This window comes from Dasypus novemcinctus, chromosome 5 (assembly GCF_030445035.2).
Source record: "Dasypus novemcinctus isolate mDasNov1 chromosome 5, mDasNov1.1.hap2, whole genome shotgun sequence".
NCBI classification, from domain to species: domain Eukaryota; kingdom Metazoa; phylum Chordata; class Mammalia; order Cingulata; family Dasypodidae; genus Dasypus; species Dasypus novemcinctus.
The window spans coordinates 151,469,696-151,492,389 of NC_080677.1; the positions used below are offsets into that span (position 1 = coordinate 151,469,696).

The 22,694-nt window shown below is 35.8% G+C and overlaps 1 protein-coding gene across 10 annotated transcripts in view; it reads left to right on the forward strand.

Moving 5' to 3' along the window:
• PARD3 (par-3 family cell polarity regulator) overlaps nt 1-22,694 on the forward strand; it is a 669,864-nt gene that overhangs the window by 399,712 nt on the left and 247,458 nt on the right. For 5 of the 10 annotated variants that reach the window (XM_058297689.2, XM_071215434.1, XM_058297690.2 and 2 more), the window contains exons 11-14: nt 1,580-1,708; nt 3,970-4,008; nt 16,741-16,929; nt 17,663-17,833. In XM_058297689.2, coding sequence (XP_058153672.1) covers nt 1,580-1,708; nt 3,970-4,008; nt 16,741-16,929; nt 17,663-17,833 — 528 coding nt within the window. The remainder of the gene's footprint in view (nt 1-1,579; nt 1,709-3,969; nt 4,009-16,740; nt 16,930-17,662; nt 17,834-22,694) is intronic. The other 5 variants (XM_058297691.2, XM_058297694.2, XM_071215435.1 and 2 more) reach the window with 1 other exon arrangement.

The window sequence follows — 22,694 nt, forward strand, 5'->3', positions numbered from 1 at the left end:
CTGAAGTCTCCTCAAGATTTCATAAAATAAATGAAGTAAAGGAATAGCTTCTTATCAACATTTTGAGCCTAGATCCTTGAAGTCTGCTTCCCTTCCTGTTTGTCTTGGTGCATGACACCCTTTTTAAAAAGGGATATGATAGAGATTAAACAAAAGGAAGGGTTTGAATACAAATTATATTTAGAGTGTTTCTTTCAGAAAGGACCATAACTGCTTATATAGTATTAGTCCTTTTATTTGGTATTATGTTTTAGCTTGTTTTCTTCACCAAGAATCTAAGCAGGGACTTGAATCCAGCCCTATTTGCCTCTAGTCCCCCCAAAATAAATTTCTTGTTCTTTTATCCCTGACCTACTTGCTTTCAAGATGTAATCATTTTAATTTTGAGCCTCATTCTCTCTTATCACAAAATTGCTTTCCTTTAGACATATCACAAAGCCTTTTTCTTTTGAGAAACGGGAAGGGCCCGCAACCTGTACTTCTTCAGAATTAGACTTTGTTTTCTATATCTGTCATCTTTCTCTTAAAACTGAGACTTCATTTTTGCATGTTTCAAAACTTTCTTGTATCTAGAGTCATATCTACAATATTCAGCCAATCTATTGGTAGTTTTCCTGAATTTTGAAATCTTATTTGAAATCTTAAATTAATAAATGATCCCAATGGCTAACTTAAAAAATATTGTCTAAAAATTTCTTATTTTCTCTGAACCTGTGGTTACTTATCTCTCTCGTACAATTCCTTAATAGAAGTATTTTGATATGTAAAAGGTTTTTTTTTTTTTTCCAGTGGTAGGAGAGTGGCTCCCCACACAATTTTAACTGCAGGAAAATTTTTAAAGTATTACTCTTAATTGCCTTGAACAAAAATGTTACTTTTCTCTCTAAAAAGAAATACTACATCATACTTTTTAAGGAAACATTGATTCCCATTAAATATACAATGCTTTCTGATAATGATTAATGAGATACAAATGATGAGATTCCCGAGGCACTGGGTGCTTCAAATCTCTTTTTCCTGGTAGAATTCTTTTATAACTTTGAAAAATAAATTGCTGCCCTCCAAAAATATTATCATTCTTCTGTAGTGATTCTTTTTTAATATTTACCTTTGGGGTTAAAAAGTTCTCTTTAAAATTTTCAGTAAAATTTCATTGAAAGTTATTATACCAAAATATTTTTTGAGTGTTGTTACTACCCCCTATAAAATCAACACCTTTTAACTGTGATATAAGAAAACCTATAATAAACAAGGCCATCGTATGATCTCAGTTCAAAGCCAATAAGTTTTGCTCTAACTTGACATTTTGGATAGATTTGTTTATTACTTGTTAGTGCCATCGTGGTCGGAGCTTTTGTTTTATTGATGAATACTAAAATATTCACTACTATCTTACTTCTAGATATCTGCTCTGAGTTTCTCTAGCAACCACAAAAGCCTAGTGATTTTCAGATCATTGCCAGATTTACCATGAAATAAGTTATGGTCTCAGCAGACGTGGTCAGGCCCGGGATGTGTTTCTTTTCCTCTGTCATCTGTTTGCACAGGAGTGCAGCTGAAAACTTTCTATTTGTTTTAGGTAAATGGCGTTGATTTAGCAGGCAAATCCCAAGAGGAAGTTGTTTCCCTGCTGAGAAGCACCAAGATGGAAGGGACTGTGAACCTACTGATCTTTCGCCAGGAAGACGCCTTCCACCCGAGGGAACTGGTGTGTAAATTTAGAGCAGATGAAAGATTTCTGAGGCACATGAGGCAGGGGTCCTGTTTAGCTACCTGATGGTAAATGTTTCTTGAGACATTTTCCAAGGCGTTTTTATATTTTATATTTCTTCCAACCTTAATACAAGCATTCTTTTCTCTCTCACTCTGTTAGGAAAATAAATCTCCACCATAGTGAGCATGGGGTATTTAGAAATCAAACTGTGGGGATATTTTCTAGGACAGCAAGGGTTTATCACTGAAAAGCTTTCAGATGGACTGATTGAATAGAGAGAGGTCGATTATGTCATAATTGTCACTCCAAAGGCTGCCGTTGAAAGCTTGCCATTTTCTCCGATACATATGACACATTTTTCACGGTACCGGTAGCTAAGCCAAATAAAGATGTTTGTTTGCCAATGTATGTAAAGAAGTACTTTTAAAAAAAGATAATTATTATTGAGAATAAAAAGACCTAAGTGGCAATAAGCTCTAGGGCTATTAATTGCCAATATAGATAACATTATTTGGAATGACATAAATGAAATGAAAAGACATTTTGCAAACTCTGTATTTCACTTTTTATGCATGCATAGATGTATCTAACTATTAGATGGGCCTTTACATGAAGGAAATATGTATATTAAAGCTACTTAGTTCTGAGTGTTTTTCTGCAAAATGTGCTAAGTTTAATTATATGTAAAAATGACAGGATTGGAGGAGCCACCTTTATCTTCGATGCAGTGAGAAAGTGTGTGTGGTATTTTAAATAGTTCAAAACAGGTTTTGGTTGGTGGTGTTAGACTGTTTAACATCTCCTTCAGCTAGCTTTGGCTTTTATCTAAACAATTAATCCTTATAAACTATAGCTGCAAGAGTTTAGCAGCGCAGTTTCCACAATTGTTACATAGTCTAATTCTCTTAGGCTGTCCCTTCGAGTATGACTGTGTCATGGTTGGTAAAATTTTCCCTGTCTTCAAAACCGGATAAGTTTACTCATAGAGATAACTTATCACTTGATCACACACAGACCTAAAACTTACTGCCATTCTTTGGAAATTTCAGATTTTGGTAGAGTAAAGAGTGAATCTTTGCTCTAAGTAGGGTTTTGAGTAAGCTATACAAACTTCTTTATTTATATTAAAAAATGTTTAGTGCATTATTTCTCAATTTAAATTGTTTTTCATCCCTCCCCCACTGTTATCTAATTTTGTGTTTAAAATGCCACCTGATTCTAAATCTGGAGATGTCTTTATTAAATTGTAAATGAGCACCTTTTAAACAAAAATGAAGCTTTAGATAGGATTTGATGAAGCTTTCACTCTTTCTCACTTTCTCTGAGCCTGGATAATGGTTAGCATTATTGGACTGCCAAAGGTAAACACTGCTCTTGAGCAGCCTTTCCCAGAGCTTAGTGCCAACATAGAGCCAGCTATAAGGTTATTCCGGCTCTTCTAGTCCAATTTTTATCTTCCAGGCTTCTGTTTTTCCCTTCTGCCACTGCCTTTTTTTTCCCGTGTTGTTACTTAATTTATTGCTTGTGAGTTTTCATTAAGGAACAAGCCAGTAGGCTTTCAGTCAACTGTTCGCGTTGCAGCTGCTTTTCAAGATTTAAAAGGGTAAAAACCTGAAAACTTTAGTTTTAGGCGGTATGAAAATTATCCTTGGATCTAAGCAACAAAACTTTTTTCTCTGTTTGGGGTGTTTGTGTTTAAATTCTTTGTGTAAACTAAATGCGTTTTTTGATATGTACTTAAAATCAACCTTTTAAGTATCAAAGTAATTAAACCACTTTACATTATATGAAAAAAAATCACTTTTATTCCTGTGTAACTTATAAATGATACTGCTCGTGGTTCAGACTGTGGTTCAGACTGTTACTATCTGGTTTCACTATCAAATTATCATATACCTTGTAACAGATTTAGGTGGGAGATTTAAAAAGCAAAATTAGAAGCAGTGACTTGAATAGGAAAAGCAGTTTGGTGAGATTTGTTTTCCTCCAAAGTAGTAGATTCATAATGGGCTGTGAATGAGCAAGTGAAAATTCCCATCTGGACAGAGTTCTTAAAGCACACATGCGTATACCCAAAATCAACATAACCTCTTTAGTGAAAGTTTGGGATATATTGGCCATAATATAATCACTCTTTGCATATTTTGTGGATTTTGAGAACCAACAAAATTTCTTTTAAAATGAAGCTTTGTGTCCCTGTGTTTTGAAGATGGCTTTGGTCAGTCTGTATTTATGTTTTTCTTCAATTCTTCTAGAATGCAGAGCCAAGCCAGATGCAGATTCCAAAAGAAACGGTAAGAGCTTCATCTTTTGCAGGATGCAGATGTTGGAAAGATAAATGGAACAACTCCTTGCTAAATAAATATTAAGTAATATTACTTGTATTCCCTTTCTTTTCCTGGCTCATAATCGGTAATACAAAGACTTACTAATTTCCAAAGTGGTCTTATTTTAAAGTGTCTTATTGCTACTACCACAAATGGAGACTATTTTGTGATTATTTTTGGTCAGACAGTCGTAAAAGAGAGAGTGATCATTTTCCTATTCACCCACATAATAAGAAGGACCTAAAATTTGTGGGTTTAATAGTTCGACAGATATGTGTGAAGGACTTCATTATTTGTGAAATGTTATCTTATAAGATGACTAAATACTGAAGGAAAATAACGAAAACTTGATCTAGGCATGGGAAAATCAGATAGGCTCAAAAGGTACAATAAAAATGTATTATAGACAGGAAAAATATGTCCATAAGTAGTCAAAACATATCAGTTGTCATAATAACTGTAATGGAGGTAATTTCTCTTAAAGTAGAGGACTCCCATATCAGATTTTTAAAAAGCGAAAATAACTGAGTTCTGTTTAGAAGAAAAATCCAAATACAAACTGGAAATAAAGGAATAAGTTGAATTCTAGCAGGTATCACTATTAATAAAAGTAAGAATGGCCAGTTCAGTATCTGTATAAGTTTCATTTTAGTGTGGATGTGCTAGATAGGGGGGAAAAAAGAGGTTATTTTATATTGACCCAGAATCTAATCTGTTAGATATAGTAATAATATTCAGGGTCTTTTATACATCAAACAGCATAGCATAAAAAAACATAATTTCTAGGCTAAGTAGAAAGAAAATTTAGCAAAACCATATCCACAGTAGTTGACGGTAATGTATATATTTCCCAAAATTGCTGTCTTAAGTAGACAAAAACAAGTAAGAATATAAAGGATCTGAATAACTTGACAGGTTTGATTTTCTCCACACAGTTTTAAGCATACAACTTTGCATCTAATAAACAAGTCAACAAAAAGGCATGTTATTTTCAAATGCTCCATAATTACAAAATTGGATGACCGGCCAGCCCTCAGAGGGATATCAGTAGATAACCATGACAATATTATGTTAATAAGTTTAAATTGTAGAAAATAGCCCTAGTTTTTTGTTATAAAATAAATATGCTGCTGCTATCTAATTAAAAATCACAGTGGTATTGTGTGTGTGGGAGAGGAGGGATAAAGTAGGTTAAGAGGTGAGAGGAAATTAGACTAACAGATTCTAAAGAACAAATACACAAGAGCCAGTTATAATATTTTAAAAGATGAAAATGATGGCAAAGTATACTGTAAAATTACAGTAATTAAAACAGGAAAGTATTGTTATGAAAATAGACAGATAGGTCATTTAAACAGATTAGAGATTATGAAATTGACGGTGTATATCTCTGTGCATTAAAGGTAGAATTTAAAATTAGTGGTAATGGATGGCTTTTTTAGTGTTTAGAATAATTGACATTCACTTTCAATATGTTAAGTTATGTAAAGTTAGCTTGATCCCTTTTCCTCTTTCACATGTACACAAAAAGTTGATGATGAATTTAAACCTTAAATACTAAAAAGCCTAAGAGGAAATATAGAAACTTTTTCTGTTCACTTTGGATAGTGAATGCTTATCTAAGCATTACTCATTCAAAATATCATGAGAATAGAATATATTGTTTATATAAATACTGCAGTTTTGTATATCAATAACCGTACTGTGAAATAATGACAAGAAGCATGCTAAAATGGGGGAAATATTTGCAGTCTGATCCCTGGATGAAGAATCATTTCCATTTTGGTTTGGACTCTTAGTATCATAAAATTTTTTGGAAAATAGATGACTTTACACACAAATTACATCTCTGAATGCCCAAGTATTTCTGAGATGGAAAAAGAGGACATAAGCAGAAAAGATAGGCATACTCTTTCAAAATATTCGGTCAGTCCTTTTGAGGAAATTATGGCTAGCCTTCAACTTATCAATCACCAATGTAAAGTAGCAGCATTGGCTTTATATCTGATGTTCTATTAAAAAATGCCAGGTCCACCCTTGTACTGTCCTACCCCCCTCCCCCAGCCTTCTCTGTACACAGTAGTATGCCTTTGAAAGTTCAAAGTTAGTCATCATAACAAAAGAAGTAATATGCATGTGTTGTGTGTCTGATTTGTGATTATAAATTGAAAATTTTTTCTGATATTAGTTTAAAACTAAGTTAAAAGCATAGTTTTCTTTTAAAATTGGTTTCCATTTTGGCTTCTTGTTTTTTCATATGTCCTTTTATGCCATCTATGACTCTGTTTGTCCTCTTGCTATATGATAACATTTTTGGTCGTTAAAGATTTGATGTTAGAAGTGATAACTTTGGTGAATTATTTCAAGGTCTCTGCCTCTCTTTGTACATTTCAATGGCAAAGCTCTGTTTCAGGCTTTTAAAGTATCTCCCGTCCCAGGCACACAGCAGACCTCAAGGAAAACTTTACGGCAGACTTTTTCTGTTTTTAATTACTAGTCTTTCTTAGTGCTTTTCTCTTGTTTCAAGTTCTAGGTCTGTGAAATCCTAGGTTATCCTTTCTTTCTCAATGCTTAGAAATTTTTTAAAAAATGCAGCAGGGATTTCAGCGCAAATCAGAGTCCAATGTACAATTTTGATTTGGTGTTTTCTCAGAGTAGGTTTTGAAGCAAACCATGGTGTATGCACTTAAAATTACAGGAGAGGTACTTCCAGGTAGCATTATGTTTCCTTTTTCCCTCAGAGAAGTGCCATTGTTATCATTGACTACACGTGGTTTGCACAGACCCACAGAAGGTAGAAAATTGTTCCTTTCACTTTGAAAATTTAACATTGCTTATCCCATTGAACTACTATCAGTGATTAACATTTGTCAATCTGTTATGTGACTCATCTCATTGAATCATCACAATTACTAGGACTTATCTGGTAATATTATCTTATTACAAGGAGAGGGATAAAAACAACAACAAAGTTTAGAACATTTAAGTCATTTCTCCCAAATCTTACACAGCTCTTACTTAAGTGAAAGAGCCAGGAATAAACTGTTTTTTTTTTTTTGTTGTTGTTGTTGTTTTTAAGATTTATTTATTTTATTTCTCTCCCCCCCATGTCCCCCCATGCCCCCCCGCCCCAGTTGTCTGTTTTCTGTGTCTATTTGCTGCGTGTTCTTCTTTGTCCACTTCTGTTGTTGTCAGCAGCACGAGAATCTGTGTTTCTTTTTGTTGCGTCATCTTGCTGTGTCAGCTCTCCTTGCGTGCATCAGCGCTGCGCATGAACCAGTTCCACACAGGCCAAGGAGGCCGGGGGTTTGAACCGCGGACCTCCCATGTGGTAGACGGACGCCCTAACCACTGGGCCAAGTCCACTTCCCAGGAATAAACTGTTTGTATGACTCAAGAATCTGCAGGGAAGATTTCTATTAACCTCTATATTGGTTGTTGTGTAGTTTGGTATGTGGAATTGAAAAAAAATTCTAGAGGATTAAACACATACAAGTATTTTGAGTCTAAGGTAATACAGTATGAATTTCACATTTGATATTGATAAAATACGATTGAATTTTGCTTAAACGAAAACAAAGGAGTGCTTAGAATGCATTTTATTAGTCAAGATGATGAGTCTGTCCCAAAATAGAAAGTGTTTTGTCCCTTCTCTGATTCTTTGGTAGATTTGTCTATTGTTTGAATGTATTTGTTGAAGGAAAATGTCTTATCATTTAGGGTCTCTATTATTCTTTAAACTTTTGTGTGACTTAAGTACTTGAAGAACAGTTATATTCTAAAGCTCATAATTCCAGCCTTGCCCAAATTAGAAACTCAGTTTGTTCCTTCATTGAGTATTACCATGACCAGCAACTGAGCCTGAGGAATTCAGCAGGTCATTTAGGGAGATGAGTAGGGCCAGTGGTAAAGAGGCCTTTTCTGTGTTTGAAAGGGAATTTTCCTCCTGTGCATCTTCCAGATATTGAACAAATTTGTAAGAGTGGGGGCATTAGAAATTCAGGTCTTAGATTACCCATTCAAAATCAGAGCAAAAAGCTAAATCCTTTAGGGAAGGCTTCAGGGCACCTGCTTTGTATCCTAGACCCACTCCATTGCCTTTAACCTTTATTCGTGTGGCGGGGGCCTGTCACTGTGGATGTTGTGGTTTGACTAGAGAATATGTAAGGTAGTGATTTTATCTTCTGGCCTGTCGGGCTGTGACTTACCAAAGGTACAGTTTCTTTCTTGGGCTCAAATAGGATGGATGCTGGGAAGCAGCTCTGGCTCAATTAGTTAGGCTCCCGCCTACCATATGGAAAGCTCTGGGTTCAAGTCCTGGGGCCTCCTTGTGAAGGCAAGCTGGCCCTTGCACAGCAGAGAGCTGGTGCAGCAAGTTGACCCAGCAAAGGGAGACGAGCAGATACAGAAAAAAATGTGCAGCGAATGGACACAGAGAAGAGATGGCAAAGAATGGAACAAGTCGCAAGGCGGGGAGTAAATAAATAAATAAATCTTAAAAAAAAAATAGGATGGATGCAAACTTGCTTAGGAAACCTCCTAAGAACACCTGTGTGGGATCCATACAAGAAAAGAATTGTATGTTAGACAAATCGAGAGCTATTGGGTAAGAATAGAGTCTTAGAGAAGAGTAGTGTCTAGAGTTTAGAGATGAAACTAGAACTCAGCTATAAGATAAAATACATATTTTAATTTCAAGAATGCAGAATTAGAGGACTCTCCCTAAAGAAACTGCAGGGATACTTTGGAAATTATTTGGGCAACTTCCCTGAAGATCATGGAGCTTCTAGACAGGCTAGTTTTAGAAAGGATTAGTCTCCATTGAAAAATTTAATGAACTAGGCATAAGCGTGGTCATTAATAGGTTCATTTGACTAATGATTATAGTAGCTCTAATGCTGGCTACCAGATTGGCCCACTGTAAGTTAAGGAAACAGTTGAGGCAGGCAAAGCAATTAGGGAAAGTGGAAATAATGGGGAAGTAAATATGAAACATTACCTCTTCATCCAAAACTCCATACACTTTCTCTGGGATGAACTTATCATCAAATACTTCTTTAGGCTCATAATGCTAAATTCATTTGAATACTATAGAAAACACACATGGATCTGTTTACAACTTGCTATTTTGAGTTTTTGCTGAAGATTTATGCTAATATACACTAATTGTATGGTGATCTCAACAGTTTGGTTTTGAGCATCAAATGATGCTATTGTCACCAAGATTTTTATATAAAATGCTACTTCTAGTGCTTTAATTTTTCATTCAAACTTATTTTAAAAGTCTTATTCCAAAATTGGCATAGAGTGATATTTTTGTGATCTAACAAAACCAGTAATGATAATATATAATGAATCTCTGTACCAGTTTTTAAGGAATTTATTTGCAATTCTCTTATTTTGTAAGAAAAGTTAAAATATTTTGTAGTAATGTCTATTTTAAAAATAAAGACTTTTAGTTATAGCAAGACTAATCTGGTTAATTATTATTTGTAATTTTTATTCTGACATATCAGATTTTCAGAAAAGTTTCAAGAATTAGACCCCAGGATACCATTCATGCAGATTCCTTAATTGTTAATATTTTACTATATTTCCTTCTTCTCCTTTTCTTATCTACTCTTCCCCTCTCCTCTTTCTTTCATTCTCTCTCTATACAATTTCCTTCCTGAATTTAAAATTAATTATAGATATAATATCCTTTTTTCCTTAAATGCTCCTCTATACATATCCTAAGAATAAGTGTTACCGGATTTTTTCTAGGTTCTTGGCTATGATACAAAAAGAGAACTTTAAGTACCTGCCAGTTTAGTTAAGCCGGAGTTTAAGAAAATGAGAGAAAAGAAATGGGAGAAAATAATAGATTATGGGTCCCAGATATACTTGCAGGTTGGTCCAGGCAAAGAGAGGAAAAGGTGTAAAAAGGGGTAAAAAAAAAAAAGGGCTGATTTACAGGCTACAAGTCCCGTTACAGATGAAAAAGGGTTGATTTAGTCTCTGCTCTGGCTTTTTACACATTAATTACTCCACCCCTTGTTAATTACTCCACTCCTTCAGGGAAGGAGTCGCAGGTGTTTGCTGTTTTGATTGGTTACCCCACCCGTCAGTTCCCCTGGGGAGCCCAAGGGCAAGGCCCTTTGAGAATATCTGGGGCTTTTCCTTGATGCTGGAAAAAATCCTGTTCCAAATGGGAAATTCTTCCTAGGTTCTTCCAGCAGCCATCTTGAAGGGTTCCCACAGCCACGTGTTTCACAGCCGTGGTTTTCTGGGGATTTGTCTTTTATCTCCTAAACTAGCCTTCCTCACAAGGACTTTTTCTTATGTAAACACACTATAGTTATCAAAATTAGGAAATTATTATTAACTGTTAGACCTTCAGTTGTCCCAATTATTCTCCTTTATTGCATAAACAAGTAAGTCAGAAGAGAATAGAACAGAATTCTGGCCAAGCTCCAATCTGACATTTTACATTTAGTTGTCATATCTCTTTAGTCTCCTTTAATTTGGGATATTTCTTTGTTTTTCATGACCTTGACTTTTTTGAAGAATACAGGCCAATTTTTTTTTTTAAAGAATGTCCCTCAATTTGGGCTTGTCTGATGTTTTTTTGATTGGATAAGGATTTTTCTTTGTTAACATTAAAGATCAGTAATTGTATAAGACATTTTTTCTTGGGAGTTTTCTTATACAAAATTGTTAAAAATTCTTTAATTTCATGTATTTGGCATCTCCTGTTTGAATTAGAAAAGAGCATTATAAAGCCAGCTGTGACATTTTAACTTTGCTAATAAGAATCATTTACCGTAAGTTATCAGCACAAATAACATGCATAAATGTTTACCTCACATATGGGATAAATCAAAATATATAACTTAAAGGAAGCTTTGGAATATGACTAGGGTTATTCTTTTATTTAAAAAGAAATCAAGATAATCAAGGAATTTAAAAATTCCTCCTCTTAATTAAAAACATAAATGGTTGTTAATATCTGTCTGAAGTAACTGCATAGTATTTAGTTTCTGTATGATGAATGAGAGTGTTCTCTCTTTAGCATCTATGAAAATTTTGGTAGGTTTTCGATAGGTGTGAGCATGTGATGATGTGCTCCCATGGCCTAGTTCTTTTTCTTAGAGCCATTATGTGACATATCCATGGTCCTTCTCTTCCTCCTCCAGCCCTGCCCGACATTTATACCATCCCACGCACATGCACACTGTGCTTTTCAGCAAGAAGAATTAAATGGAATTTTATATCACAAAAATCATGCACCTTTGATTGTAGAAAATTCAAATACAGAATTAAAATCACCTGCAATTCTATCACTTCAATGTCATCATTTTGATGTATATTTTTTCATGATTATCCCCCCTTTATATATATAATACCTATGTGCTTTGTTCCTGGCACAAGTGAAAACTGCCACAAATCCCTTCCTTATGGGGCATCTGCTGGTATGGGAAGAAAGACATTAAATGATGTGTAAGAAAAGGGCGTTGTCTATTTTATGCACTGTTGTTTTGTAAACTCACAACTTCTCTAATTTAAAAAGGGTGTTAAGGTTTATGAAGGACTAGAAGTTATGAAAATCGAGAATAAAACCCAATTTCTTAGTCATAAATGCTTTTCTGAGTTACTAAGTGAGCTTTTCTTAGGCCCTTTAGGAGCTGAATTTCATTCCAATGTAAAGGGTAGTTACCCCTTATTCTACAGAGAGTCAGCTGTGTAGATTGTTTTCAATTTTTAGCTATTTTAATGAAATCAGTGCCCATCCTTACAGTCTTAAGTCTTTGTGCTTGACCAGAATTAGCTTTTTAGGGTATATTTTCTGGGTTCAGCATTAAGAAAACCATAAGGTTTTTCATAAACACTGTCAAATTGACTTCCACAAACATTGTACCTTTCTATATTTTCCTCAGCTGTGTAAATAAGTATCCATTTCACCAAACCTGCTATGCTGTTGGCTATCATTACTGAAAAGATGCATCTTTAATAATTTGATAGCTATTTTGTTGCTAAACTAATTTGCATGTCTTTCATTGCTAGAAAGATTGGACCTTATTTTTGGAGGCTTATTTATTGGCCTACTTACCTTCTTTAATGAATGGCTTGTTCACACCCTTTCCTATTTGTTGTGGGAGTGTTTGTCTTTCTCTTATTAACTTACCAGGGATTTGTGCATTAAGATATTAACTCTGTGGAGGAGGACAAAATTTTGAGAATGGAGTGAATGAATTATAGTGGGAGTGAATAATATTTGCAGTTACTTCTTTGCAGAGCTTAGAATCAGTCTGGACTCAGTTCTATAACTATGGTCTCATATGATATGTGTACATATCAAATTTGTTTTGCCTCTCTTCACAATAATTTACTCTAATAAAAATTTCCACATATTGAGGCTCAGATATTATTACACTACTCATGATTAGAATTTTTGCTTCCCAACATGATCAACTTTTATTTCCTCTCCTAGAGATGGACCTGTTGGTCATTTGTATCCTTATCACTGGATATTGGGACTAGTGTTTGGGGAGAAGGAAAAGCAGGCTTTGTTGCTGGTCACTTGTGAATAATTTTCTTTTTTCTCTATTTTTTTTTTTTTAATGTTACATTAAAAAAAAAATGAGATCCCCATTGTGAATAATTTCCTATCTCATTGCAAAGCATATCACTGCTGCTCTGAGTACTTTGGGAAAAGGTTTTATACTGCCCATTCAGTAGATACTCTGTATTTCTAAAATCTTATCAAAAATGTCTTTATTTTCCTGGGCATCAAAAGACAAAACTGAAAATAGAGTAATAGGCAAAGGGATAACTGACAGGTTGCATGTGTGTACATGCTTCTACATGCATGTACATGTGTGTACATGATTGAAGGCATGACTTGTGTTTCTGTCACATGATCATGTACCCATGCATTGATGGATAAGTTAAAACACATTTATTGCATTTCTGTAGGAAGACCTTGACTCAAGAAATGGTAAGGTACAAAATCTGGATTGAATAACAATCATGGTGATAGAAATTAGCTACCAATTTCTATCAGAATGTAGGGATCCCATATCAGTATGGCTTCATGAAAGTTCTCTATAATCTAGCATTTCAAATTGCTTTTGAAGAGCAATTTTTTAAAACATTTTCCTGTCAGAGAATTACCTTCTACAGCTGACATTAATTTTAGTATTATGTCAAGAGGCAAATGGATTAATAATGAAATATCAAATGGAAAGTGCAATCTCTCACTTGAATATTTTTTCTTCTTTTTTTTTCTTTTCACTTAAATGTTTTTAATGATAATAATGCTTAACACTCGAGAAGAGCTGGAAATGAAAATTGTGCCCATCCTGTACTTTTCAAAGTAAATTTAACTTTTTCATGGAGAATATAATCTCCTTTAAGGCAGGTTTGTATTAAGGCTTGTCAGGAAATAATTCCCAACGATTAAAATTTGTCTTCATATTTTCAGTTAGCTTTTTTCCTTGATTTTTCAAGTAGGGAAAAATTTGAGGATTTTAAACCTTAGTGAAACTTTATGGAAATGTCAAAATCAGTGAACAGTAAAAAGCCGAAGTGAGAATCCAAATTGGTATGTGCCAATTAAGGACCTTCCAGATTTGAGGCAAACACACTTAATCAACAGACTAATATGTGTCCTCCTAAGGACTATCTTTAGTCTCCATATCTTTAAAATGTAATTTTTCTAGGAATTTACTGATGAACAAAGTCAATGTTATCTTTCAGTTACTTTAATTTTTTAAAATAAAAGGAGTCTAGGTTGTGTTTTCATGCTATTGATACTACATTTCAAATAACAAAGATTACCCACACCTTGCATTGTATTTTTGGAACAGATTTTATACTGAGGAGGTTCTTTTTAATCACACAGTCATTATTTATTGTACTCTTTAATTGTTTTCTTCTCTCTCTCTATATATACACACACACAAAGATAATTTTACATAATAAATGTGGGACTATACTTTTTACATGAGTATTTGATGTTTACTTCTCCCCAATACATTGGTTTGATTTTTAAGTGTTATTGTGCTCTGGGAATATTATTAATCATAAGAAAGTTTGTCTAGTGAACAGGCTTAGGCTTTGTTTTGATCCTTAAGTTAAAATATGTTTATTTTGCATAGTTAAGTATATCGTCTATATTAATAGCTACCGCCCTGTATCTTTTCAACTTCTTCTTTTTTGTGTATTCCTTACTCTAATTTTCATGTTTTTAACATTGTTAGCAGTTTTATTTCATTGCTTTAATAACTATGAAGCAGTCCTTTGAGATGGCATAAAGTACATACTACCACAAAATTTTAACATTATATGTTAATTAGAAATGTCACTTTAAATTCACATTGTTTTTATTATTTTCAGTTTTTCTTTTTTTTTTTTTAATGTTACATTAAAAAAATATGAGGTCCCCATATACCCCCCACCCCCTCACCCCACTCCTCTTGTAACAAAACCTCCTCCATCATCCTGGGACATTTGTTGCACTTGGTGAATACATCTCTGAGCACTGTTGCACCACATGGTTAGTGGTCCACATTATAGTTTACACTCTCCCCCAGTCCACCCAGTGGGCCATGGGAGGACCTACAGTGTCCAGTAACTGTCCCTGCAGTACCACCCAGGACAACTCCAAGTCCTAAAAATGCCCCTACATCACATCTCTTCTTCCCACTCCCTATCCTCAGCAGCTACCATGGCCACTTTCTTCACATCAATGCTACATTCACTTCCATTACTAATCACAATAGTTCTAGAATAGAATATCAGTAAGTCCACTCTAATCCGTACTCTATTCCTCCATTCTGTGGGCCCTAGGATGGTTATGTCCACTCCACCTTTATATCAAGAGGGTGCTTAGATTCCACTTGGAAAAAATCACATTGTTATGGTTTGTTTTTTTAAACATAGAATATCTCCTGTATTATAATTGCCTAAAAGAAATAATCTATTGCTGATAAATATTATACTTCCAAAAATTATTTCCAGCTAATTGAGACATCTGAGGTTTCATCTTATATTCCCAAATTCCTTTTAAAAATTATTTTATCATTATATTAATTCAGACTCATACATAAATTTTGGAAATTTGCTGGGATACAAAGAAAAATATGAAAGTCTACCCACATTTCCATTACTCTGTTATAGACTTTTATTTATTTTACTTTTCATTTTAACTGTATTTATTTCTCACATTTTTCCATGGATTTTGCCTTTAACATTTCGTTTCTCTTTTATGTCAGTTCATACATCTTTTTCATGAAGTCCTCATTTTGTTCTATTTGCAAAGAAAGTTTCTTTTCCAATAAACTTGACATTTATTTGTACTAAATTTCACCACTTTAGAGATGTAAGAAAAAAACCAAATCAATTAGCCCTCATCAACCCTTATACCATTGCCATTATTAAATTTTATTGTACTTTACAATTAATTATTGTTACAGTCTTTCGGGGCAGTCTAATTGTATTTGTACAGTTGAAAAGTTTTCAAAAACTCAAATGTTAAAGAACATATTATATGCCAGCCTATGTCCCCTTATATGTTTTACCATTCCTCAAGTATAATATGATTAGTCCATCTTGAGTGACTAAGTGGACACTAGAGAAATGCTTCAAACTGGGAAAAGAGCGAGAGAAATAGGTTGTGGAACTAGATGAGGTATTTAGTTGTGATTTGAGGGGTTGGTATCGTCTGACCATTATGTGGTTGGTAATGTGCTTAAAAAAAGATTTGGTTTCGGTGAGTTAGAGGTGATCAGTATGGGGATAGTGGCTGAATTCTTGGCGTGGTAGATGGGAGCGTTGAAGAGGAGCTCAGAAGGCAGCCTGCTTCCTTTTCTGGCATCTAACCTTTCTTTGTGGCAGAATATGTCCTCTCACTTCAGCTCACCAGATTACATATTAAGCTTGCATTTCTTTCCCCCTATTATAAGGGAGATGGTGTGAGTTTGGTTATCAAAAAACTATGTTGCATTTGAAGACAGTCTTCTTCTGTATTTGGTGACTGCAATTATTAAATCAAAGCTTGCATAGACAACTAATTAATTAAACAATATTGCTTGAATAATATTCTCCAGCTGTGTTGTGTATGATACAATATTGTGGAAAAAAATTTCTCTGATGTTGTTTATCTTCAGTTTATCTCACAGATATTGAAGAGGTTAAAACTCTTTAGTAGCTCTCTGTACATGAATATCGGCTTCTAACTTTGTATCATCATGATTTGTTACTGTTTGTGAATGAAAAAGATATACTGTCAATGACATTAAACTATTAATGATATTGAAAAATCCTACTGAAAAAAAAAAATGGGACAAATGACTTATTTATTTGGACTCCCACTGATACTATTTTTGTCCTGTGACTTAGATGATGTAAACAGCCAAACACACCCCAAAAAACTCGAACTTTAGGAATTAACATGTCCTCAGTCCTTCTGCTATACTTTTTCCTCTTTTTCTCATAATCTGCTTTAGGTTTGTTTAAATATTTAAACAAGTGCGGCATCAAAATATTAACAGCTGGTTCCAGGACTCTTCTGGAGGGGTGTGGATGCACTGTTATAGAACTTTGGTGGAGATCCTATGGCTGTTATGAGTAAAGAACTGCTCATTAGCAGTCTTTTAAAATAGCCGTGAGAAAAAAACATTGGGATATAACGGGCCACGCAATTTTGTTCCCTATTAGAAAGCAGAAGACGAGGATATTGTTCTCACACCTGATGGCACCAGGGAATTTCTGACGTTTGAAGTTCCACTTAATGATTCGGGATCAGCTGGTCTTGGTGTCAGTGTCAAAGGTAACCGGTCAAAAGAGAACCATGCAGATTTGGGAATCTTTGTCAAGTCCATCATTAACGGAGGAGCAGCATCTAAAGTAAGTTGAGTTCACCCTTATCAGTCATATGCTCCTTAATGGACTCTCTTAGTTTCAACCCTACTCCTTTTTTGGAAATGTAGATGCCTAGATGTTTTCTCTTTACTAAACAAAATCCCATGATCAAACTAGGAGAAATCCCAGCGATCTGTCATTTCGGGATGGAGTCCAGAACTTCATCTCTTCATTTTCTATCTCACAGAACTTCCAATCCTTGGTCATTCAAACTAAATGAGATAATCTATGCAAAGACTTAGTGTAGGTCCTGGCACAGAGGGATGTACAGTAAAGGTTAATCTTTTCCCTTCCTCTGGGTCACTTTGTCCTATTTTACAGCCTAGAAAAAATGTCCTGACTGTTTGTTAAGGGGCCACTTCTCTTCATTTGTCTAATAGCCTTGAGCTTTTCCATGTCTTGGGTTGTAAATAACCTCTATGGGGGTCTCTGGAAGCAAGAGAGTAATCACTTTGTCTTCTTTGCATTAGTATGCTATTTTAGCAAACAGATTATGATAATGACTTGATTTACAAATGTATAAATGATTGAAAGAGACACAGGCTACAATGGCTGCTTAGATGTTATTATGCCAGTGTTCAATTGGGCATAATCCATTAGGATTAAAGGTTTTGTTGTTGTTGTTTTGGTTTTTGTTTTTAGTTTTAACTAAAGGCCCAACAGCTCCTTTTATAACTGAATATTTAATAGTGCTTATTTTTACCTGTTTTCTTTCCAGGATGGAAGGCTTCGGGTGAATGATCAACTGATAGCAGTAAATGGAGAGTCCCTGTTGGGCAAGACAAACCAAGATGCCATGGAAACCCTAAGAAGGTCTATGTCTACCGAAGGAAACAAACGAGGAATGATCCAGCTTATTGTAGCGAGGCGAATAAGCAAGTGCAATGAGGTAAAAAATAAAAAGCTAAACGCACAAAAGGCACTGCTATCTGAAATTGTAATTAGACTGAGATTCCGTCCTAACATTGGACAAAGGACAACAAGTCCTGGGACTTTACCTCAAAAGATTCTATCAGTTCTTTTTGCTTGCTGTAGTTTTATAATTTTATCATTGGGTCGTGATTTGTTTTTTTGCTTCTGTCATCAAAATATTTCTAAATATACATTAATATTTTCTATTGCTTGTGCAACAGATAATGAGTTTTTAAAGGACCTTGTAGCTGGGTTCTCTTCTGGAAGATTGGGCCACAACTTCTTCTCAGAGCCACTCATTTCTCTTCTGTTTAGCAGTGTTGTACCTCAGAGGTGCCAATCTGGGAAAAAACAATGAAGCAACAACTTATCTACTTATCAAAAATGGGATGCCTCTTACTAAATTCCTATAGAGGACTGTCTTAGTTTGCCAAAGGGCTGCCTGTGCAAAGTATCAGAAATGGGTTGGCTTTTATAATGTTATGGGTAAAAGCTTATAGTTCTGAGGCCATGAAATGTCCAAATCAAGGCATCAACACAGATGCTCTCTTGGGTCCTGCCATGTGGTGAAGCATGATGGCCGTCCATCTCTGCCAAGGTCTCTGCCTTCCCCTCTAGAACTTACCGTCTCCCTGAGCTCAGCTGTGGGTTACCAGGCCTAGGGCTTGTCTCTTCCTGGGCTCCTCTCTCAGTCTTGGGCCTCCTCTCTCGGTCTCTGCTGCTCTGCTTTCTTCCTAAGTTCAGCTGTGAGCTTTCAGGCATCTGACTCCTTTCTCCCTGGGCTCAACTCAAGGAGTCTCTCACTGCTTCTCTCCTTGTGTGGACAGACTTGGGAGTCCTTTTTCTCTCATCCTGCAGGATCAAATATGGCGGCTTCCCTTTCCTCTGCGAGATCTGTCTCTCTACGGCTCTATGGCTCTACGGTACCTCAGACCCAGCAAAAGGGTGGAGACTCAACCCGAGTCTCGCCTCACTGATGTAGGCTGGTTGAAAAGATCTCACACCTGTGGGAATGGACTAGCTCAAAAACATCATCTTTTTGTTTTGGGGATTCATAAAAGCACTTCAAACGATCACAGGGTTTCTCTAACTTTCTTAAAGGTCAGTGTTCCCTGCTCCGTTCCTCCTGCCCCCCTTCACTGTGGGGCTGAGGATTCTCCCCCAAGTGCCTGTCTGTTTAGTTCTCCCCGCATCACCAGGAGAGTACGTGTAAACTGTTACACACCCACTGCATGTGTGCATATGTACATGAACTTACGCACTACCATGGGTGGCTCTTAATGTATATTGTGTGTATAACTGGTGAGGAGGGAAGCAGAATTCCCTCCCCGAATGATATCCTCATCATGTTTTCCTAAACAGTAAAAATATACTTTCTGTTATAACTGGGCGCTTGGAAGTTAAAAAGAAATTATATTTAGATTTGATAATTGATATTGGAACCTGAAAAAAACCCACAAATTTCATAGATCTATTATCAATTATATACCATCCAAAAAAGAGCTGATTCCTAACAATTTGCAGAGAAAAGCTAGTTGCAAACATAAAGTTTGTTGTGTTCTTGGTTTTGTTGTTCAAATCCCTACTTTTTAAAATCAGTGAAGAGAAAATTGCTGGTAAACTATACAAAGTAAAAATTATATCTAAATTATTTGTGTATTCTTAATATTTAAATCCATATGTATGTTTAACAATTAGAGCTTTTCATTTGTTTTCCTTTTTTTCATGTTCTAAAAAGCAAGCTTTTCAGGTTGTAATGGCCACTCATGTAAATCTATATTATATAATCATACTTTGCAGAGAAAATGTTCTCATGAGCTCAGTGACAAGTCAATGCAGAAGTGAACAATTTAAGATAAATAGAAAAGCTAGTCCTTATAGTTGGTTACTGGACTGGTTTTTGTTAAATAGTAGAATTTAGGGTTGCTAAATCATTAACTGATCTTTCTAATCAGTCCCATAAAGCACTACCTGAAAAATTCTCAACTGTAAGTTTACAAGGCGCATTGTTCTTTATTAGGTCTTTTTCTGTTGGCCTGCTGAGATATTGCAATCCGGTGTGTGAGAAAATGTGCTAGATCCTGGGGATATAATGGAGGATAAAACCAATGCAGTTTCCTTCTCTCATAGAGCTTACAGTCTACTGAAAAATACATCATCTCTAGTTTCCTTAAAAGCAAACTATAACTCATAAGACCTCAAAATTTTCCTTAAAAGGAAAACCTTGAACTTTATAGGGGGACTAAAAATATGAGTATATACCAAAGATCAGCATCCTGAATCCAGATGTACTTTCGTCTGATTCGGATTATTCCCTATTGTTCCCCAAACAGTAGCAAAGCAAACTTCTGCCAGCCTGAAAATGTGTTGATAAAAGCACTGACTTTATTCCCTGTTGCACTGTAAAAGACATGCAATTGGAATCCCACTGAAATATCGCTATGTCTCTTACACTTCTGCATGTGAATTTATGTGAACAAAAATAGTTTTAGTAAGCCAACAGCTGTAAAAGACAGTAATAGACTTTAATATTCAATATTCCTTATGGTGTCGTTTTCATACATTGCTGGTTATTACTATTCCTTAGGACAGAGTAAGCTTTATAAAGCAATTATATCAAAAACATCTTATCATGAGTGCCGTACTTTCTTTGTAATACTAGCGAAAAGCCTTTTGTACTGACAGGGCTTAACTAAAGAATTATATGAAGACAGAAGCTCAATTTGGTTTCCCATAAGCCATGACATGATTTTGCTGCTGTGGTACTTACATTATATATTAGCTTTGGAAAAGTTCTCCCTGCATCACCAGGAGAGTATGTGTAGTTTATGTTACAGTAAATATTGATATGGGCCTACAGCATCTGATTGTCATGAATGAATTTCAAGCTAAAATAATGTACTTGAGTTCTCTTCTTCTGGGTCTATTGAAGATGTATTCCAGTCTTTGGCAATAGCACAAAACCTTATTTCACTATTTCATTTTTAAACCAAGCATTTGCACACTTAAAATTGCAAGCTAGAGAAGCTAAAAATTTGCTTCTTTTGTACTTTGTCATGGCCTTCCTTCCCCTTCTCTTATATGTGGGAAGGGCTGTATAGTATCTCAGTATATTTCTTTAAAATTATTTGTCACCTTTCCTCATTAGTACTGTCACAAAACCTCACATTTCACTAATATTTGCCGTATAAGGACACCTCTGAGACACTTTCTGCAAGTTATTTCTCAGTCCCTTTTGACATCTCAGGAATCTTTTGTGCACCGCCTCATTCTGGAAGAGTTTCCTTAGCCAACCCTGTTTTTCTCCTACTACTCTGGCTCCTCAGTCTCCTCTAAGGAGACTCCTCTTTCTCTACCTGTTCTTTTATTTTTGTGTGTTTTGCAAAGCTCTGGAGCTTCTGCTTCTTACTCTGCGCAGTCTCCCTGGAGGACTCCACTGCCCCTTCTCCAGTTACCCTCTCTGTTCTGATGAGTTCCACATCTGTTCCCAGCTCAGTACTCTATTCTAGCACTAACTCCCTCTCTGCAGTTGCCTGTGGAAATTTTCCCCGGTCTGTCTCCCAGGCACATAATTCACAAAGTGCCTCTAACTCTTCTTTATGTTTTTTCCTCCAAAAGCAATTCCTTCTTCAGTGCCCCCCTCGCTTCCAATAACTGGTGTCTTCATTTATCTTTCAATTGTAGTAGAAGGCAGAACCTGGGGTCAGCCCTGACTTCTCAAATGCCTTTACAATGTCTGTAGGTTCTGCCCCCAGAATCTCTGTCCACTTAACCTGCTTTCTCTCCCCTGTGCCGCTGCCCTAGTTTAGGTGCCTGTCATCTCCCCTGGCTGACTGCGGCAGCTCCTTGAAGGGTTCCTCTGCATCCAGGCTTTCTCCCTTGGTCCATTCTCTACATTTGCAGTAAGAGACATTTTTCTGCAAAACATAATCTGATGGTGACATCCCTGCTGAAATCCTTTCAAGAGCTTCCCATGATCTCCAGGGCAGAGGGTAGGACGTGCAGAAGCTGGCACCTCCAGCCTCGCCCCGTGAGGCCTCTGCTCAGCTCTTCTGTGCTATTTGCAGTTTCTTGGGTGCATAATGTGCTCTCTCCTCCAGGTTTCCTGTGTGCGGTCATTTTGCCCGCACACAGCCAGCCTCTAGAGTTCAGTTTTTCTCTCTCTCTCCAAGTTACTACCATAGCCTGGGATACTTACCTTCATCAGACAGGTAGCACACTATGATGATTGCCTCTTTGTTTTTCTTTCCTGGGAAGTGTAAGTTCTGAGACAGCCTGGGCTCTCTCTACCAACTGTGATCTTTTTCTGTCTTTGGTGCCACACCTATAGACAAGTATTGAATTGTAAGTGAAACAGTCATTTAGAAAGTTGAGCATTTTTTAGAAGAAAAAGAGAAATTAGCTAATACTAGCGGAGTTTGAAGTTCTTAAAAAATCAGAGAAAGGTAACAAAATGAATTTTTATTTTTGCATGAAATTCAGATTTCCATTGCTTTCCTTTTCTTTGGATCTAATGCTCTTGCTTATGTTTAAAAACACTTACTAAACAATAATGGTTTCTTTTCTTTAAAGAGGGGAAGGGAGAAAAGAAATGGCTTCCCTCTTGTTTTATGCTTCTGTGCGATAACTTACTTTTTTTTTTTTTTAAGATTTTTTTTTTCCCCACCCCTGCCCTGCTATTTTTGCGGTCTGTGTCCATTCGCTGTGTGATCTTCTATATCTGTTTCTCTTTTTGTCTTCTCATCTTTCTCCTCTAGGATTCAGAGGGATTCAATCCTGGGGACCTCTGATTTGGAGAGAGTTTCCCTGTCAATTGCACCACCTCAGTTCCTGGTTTC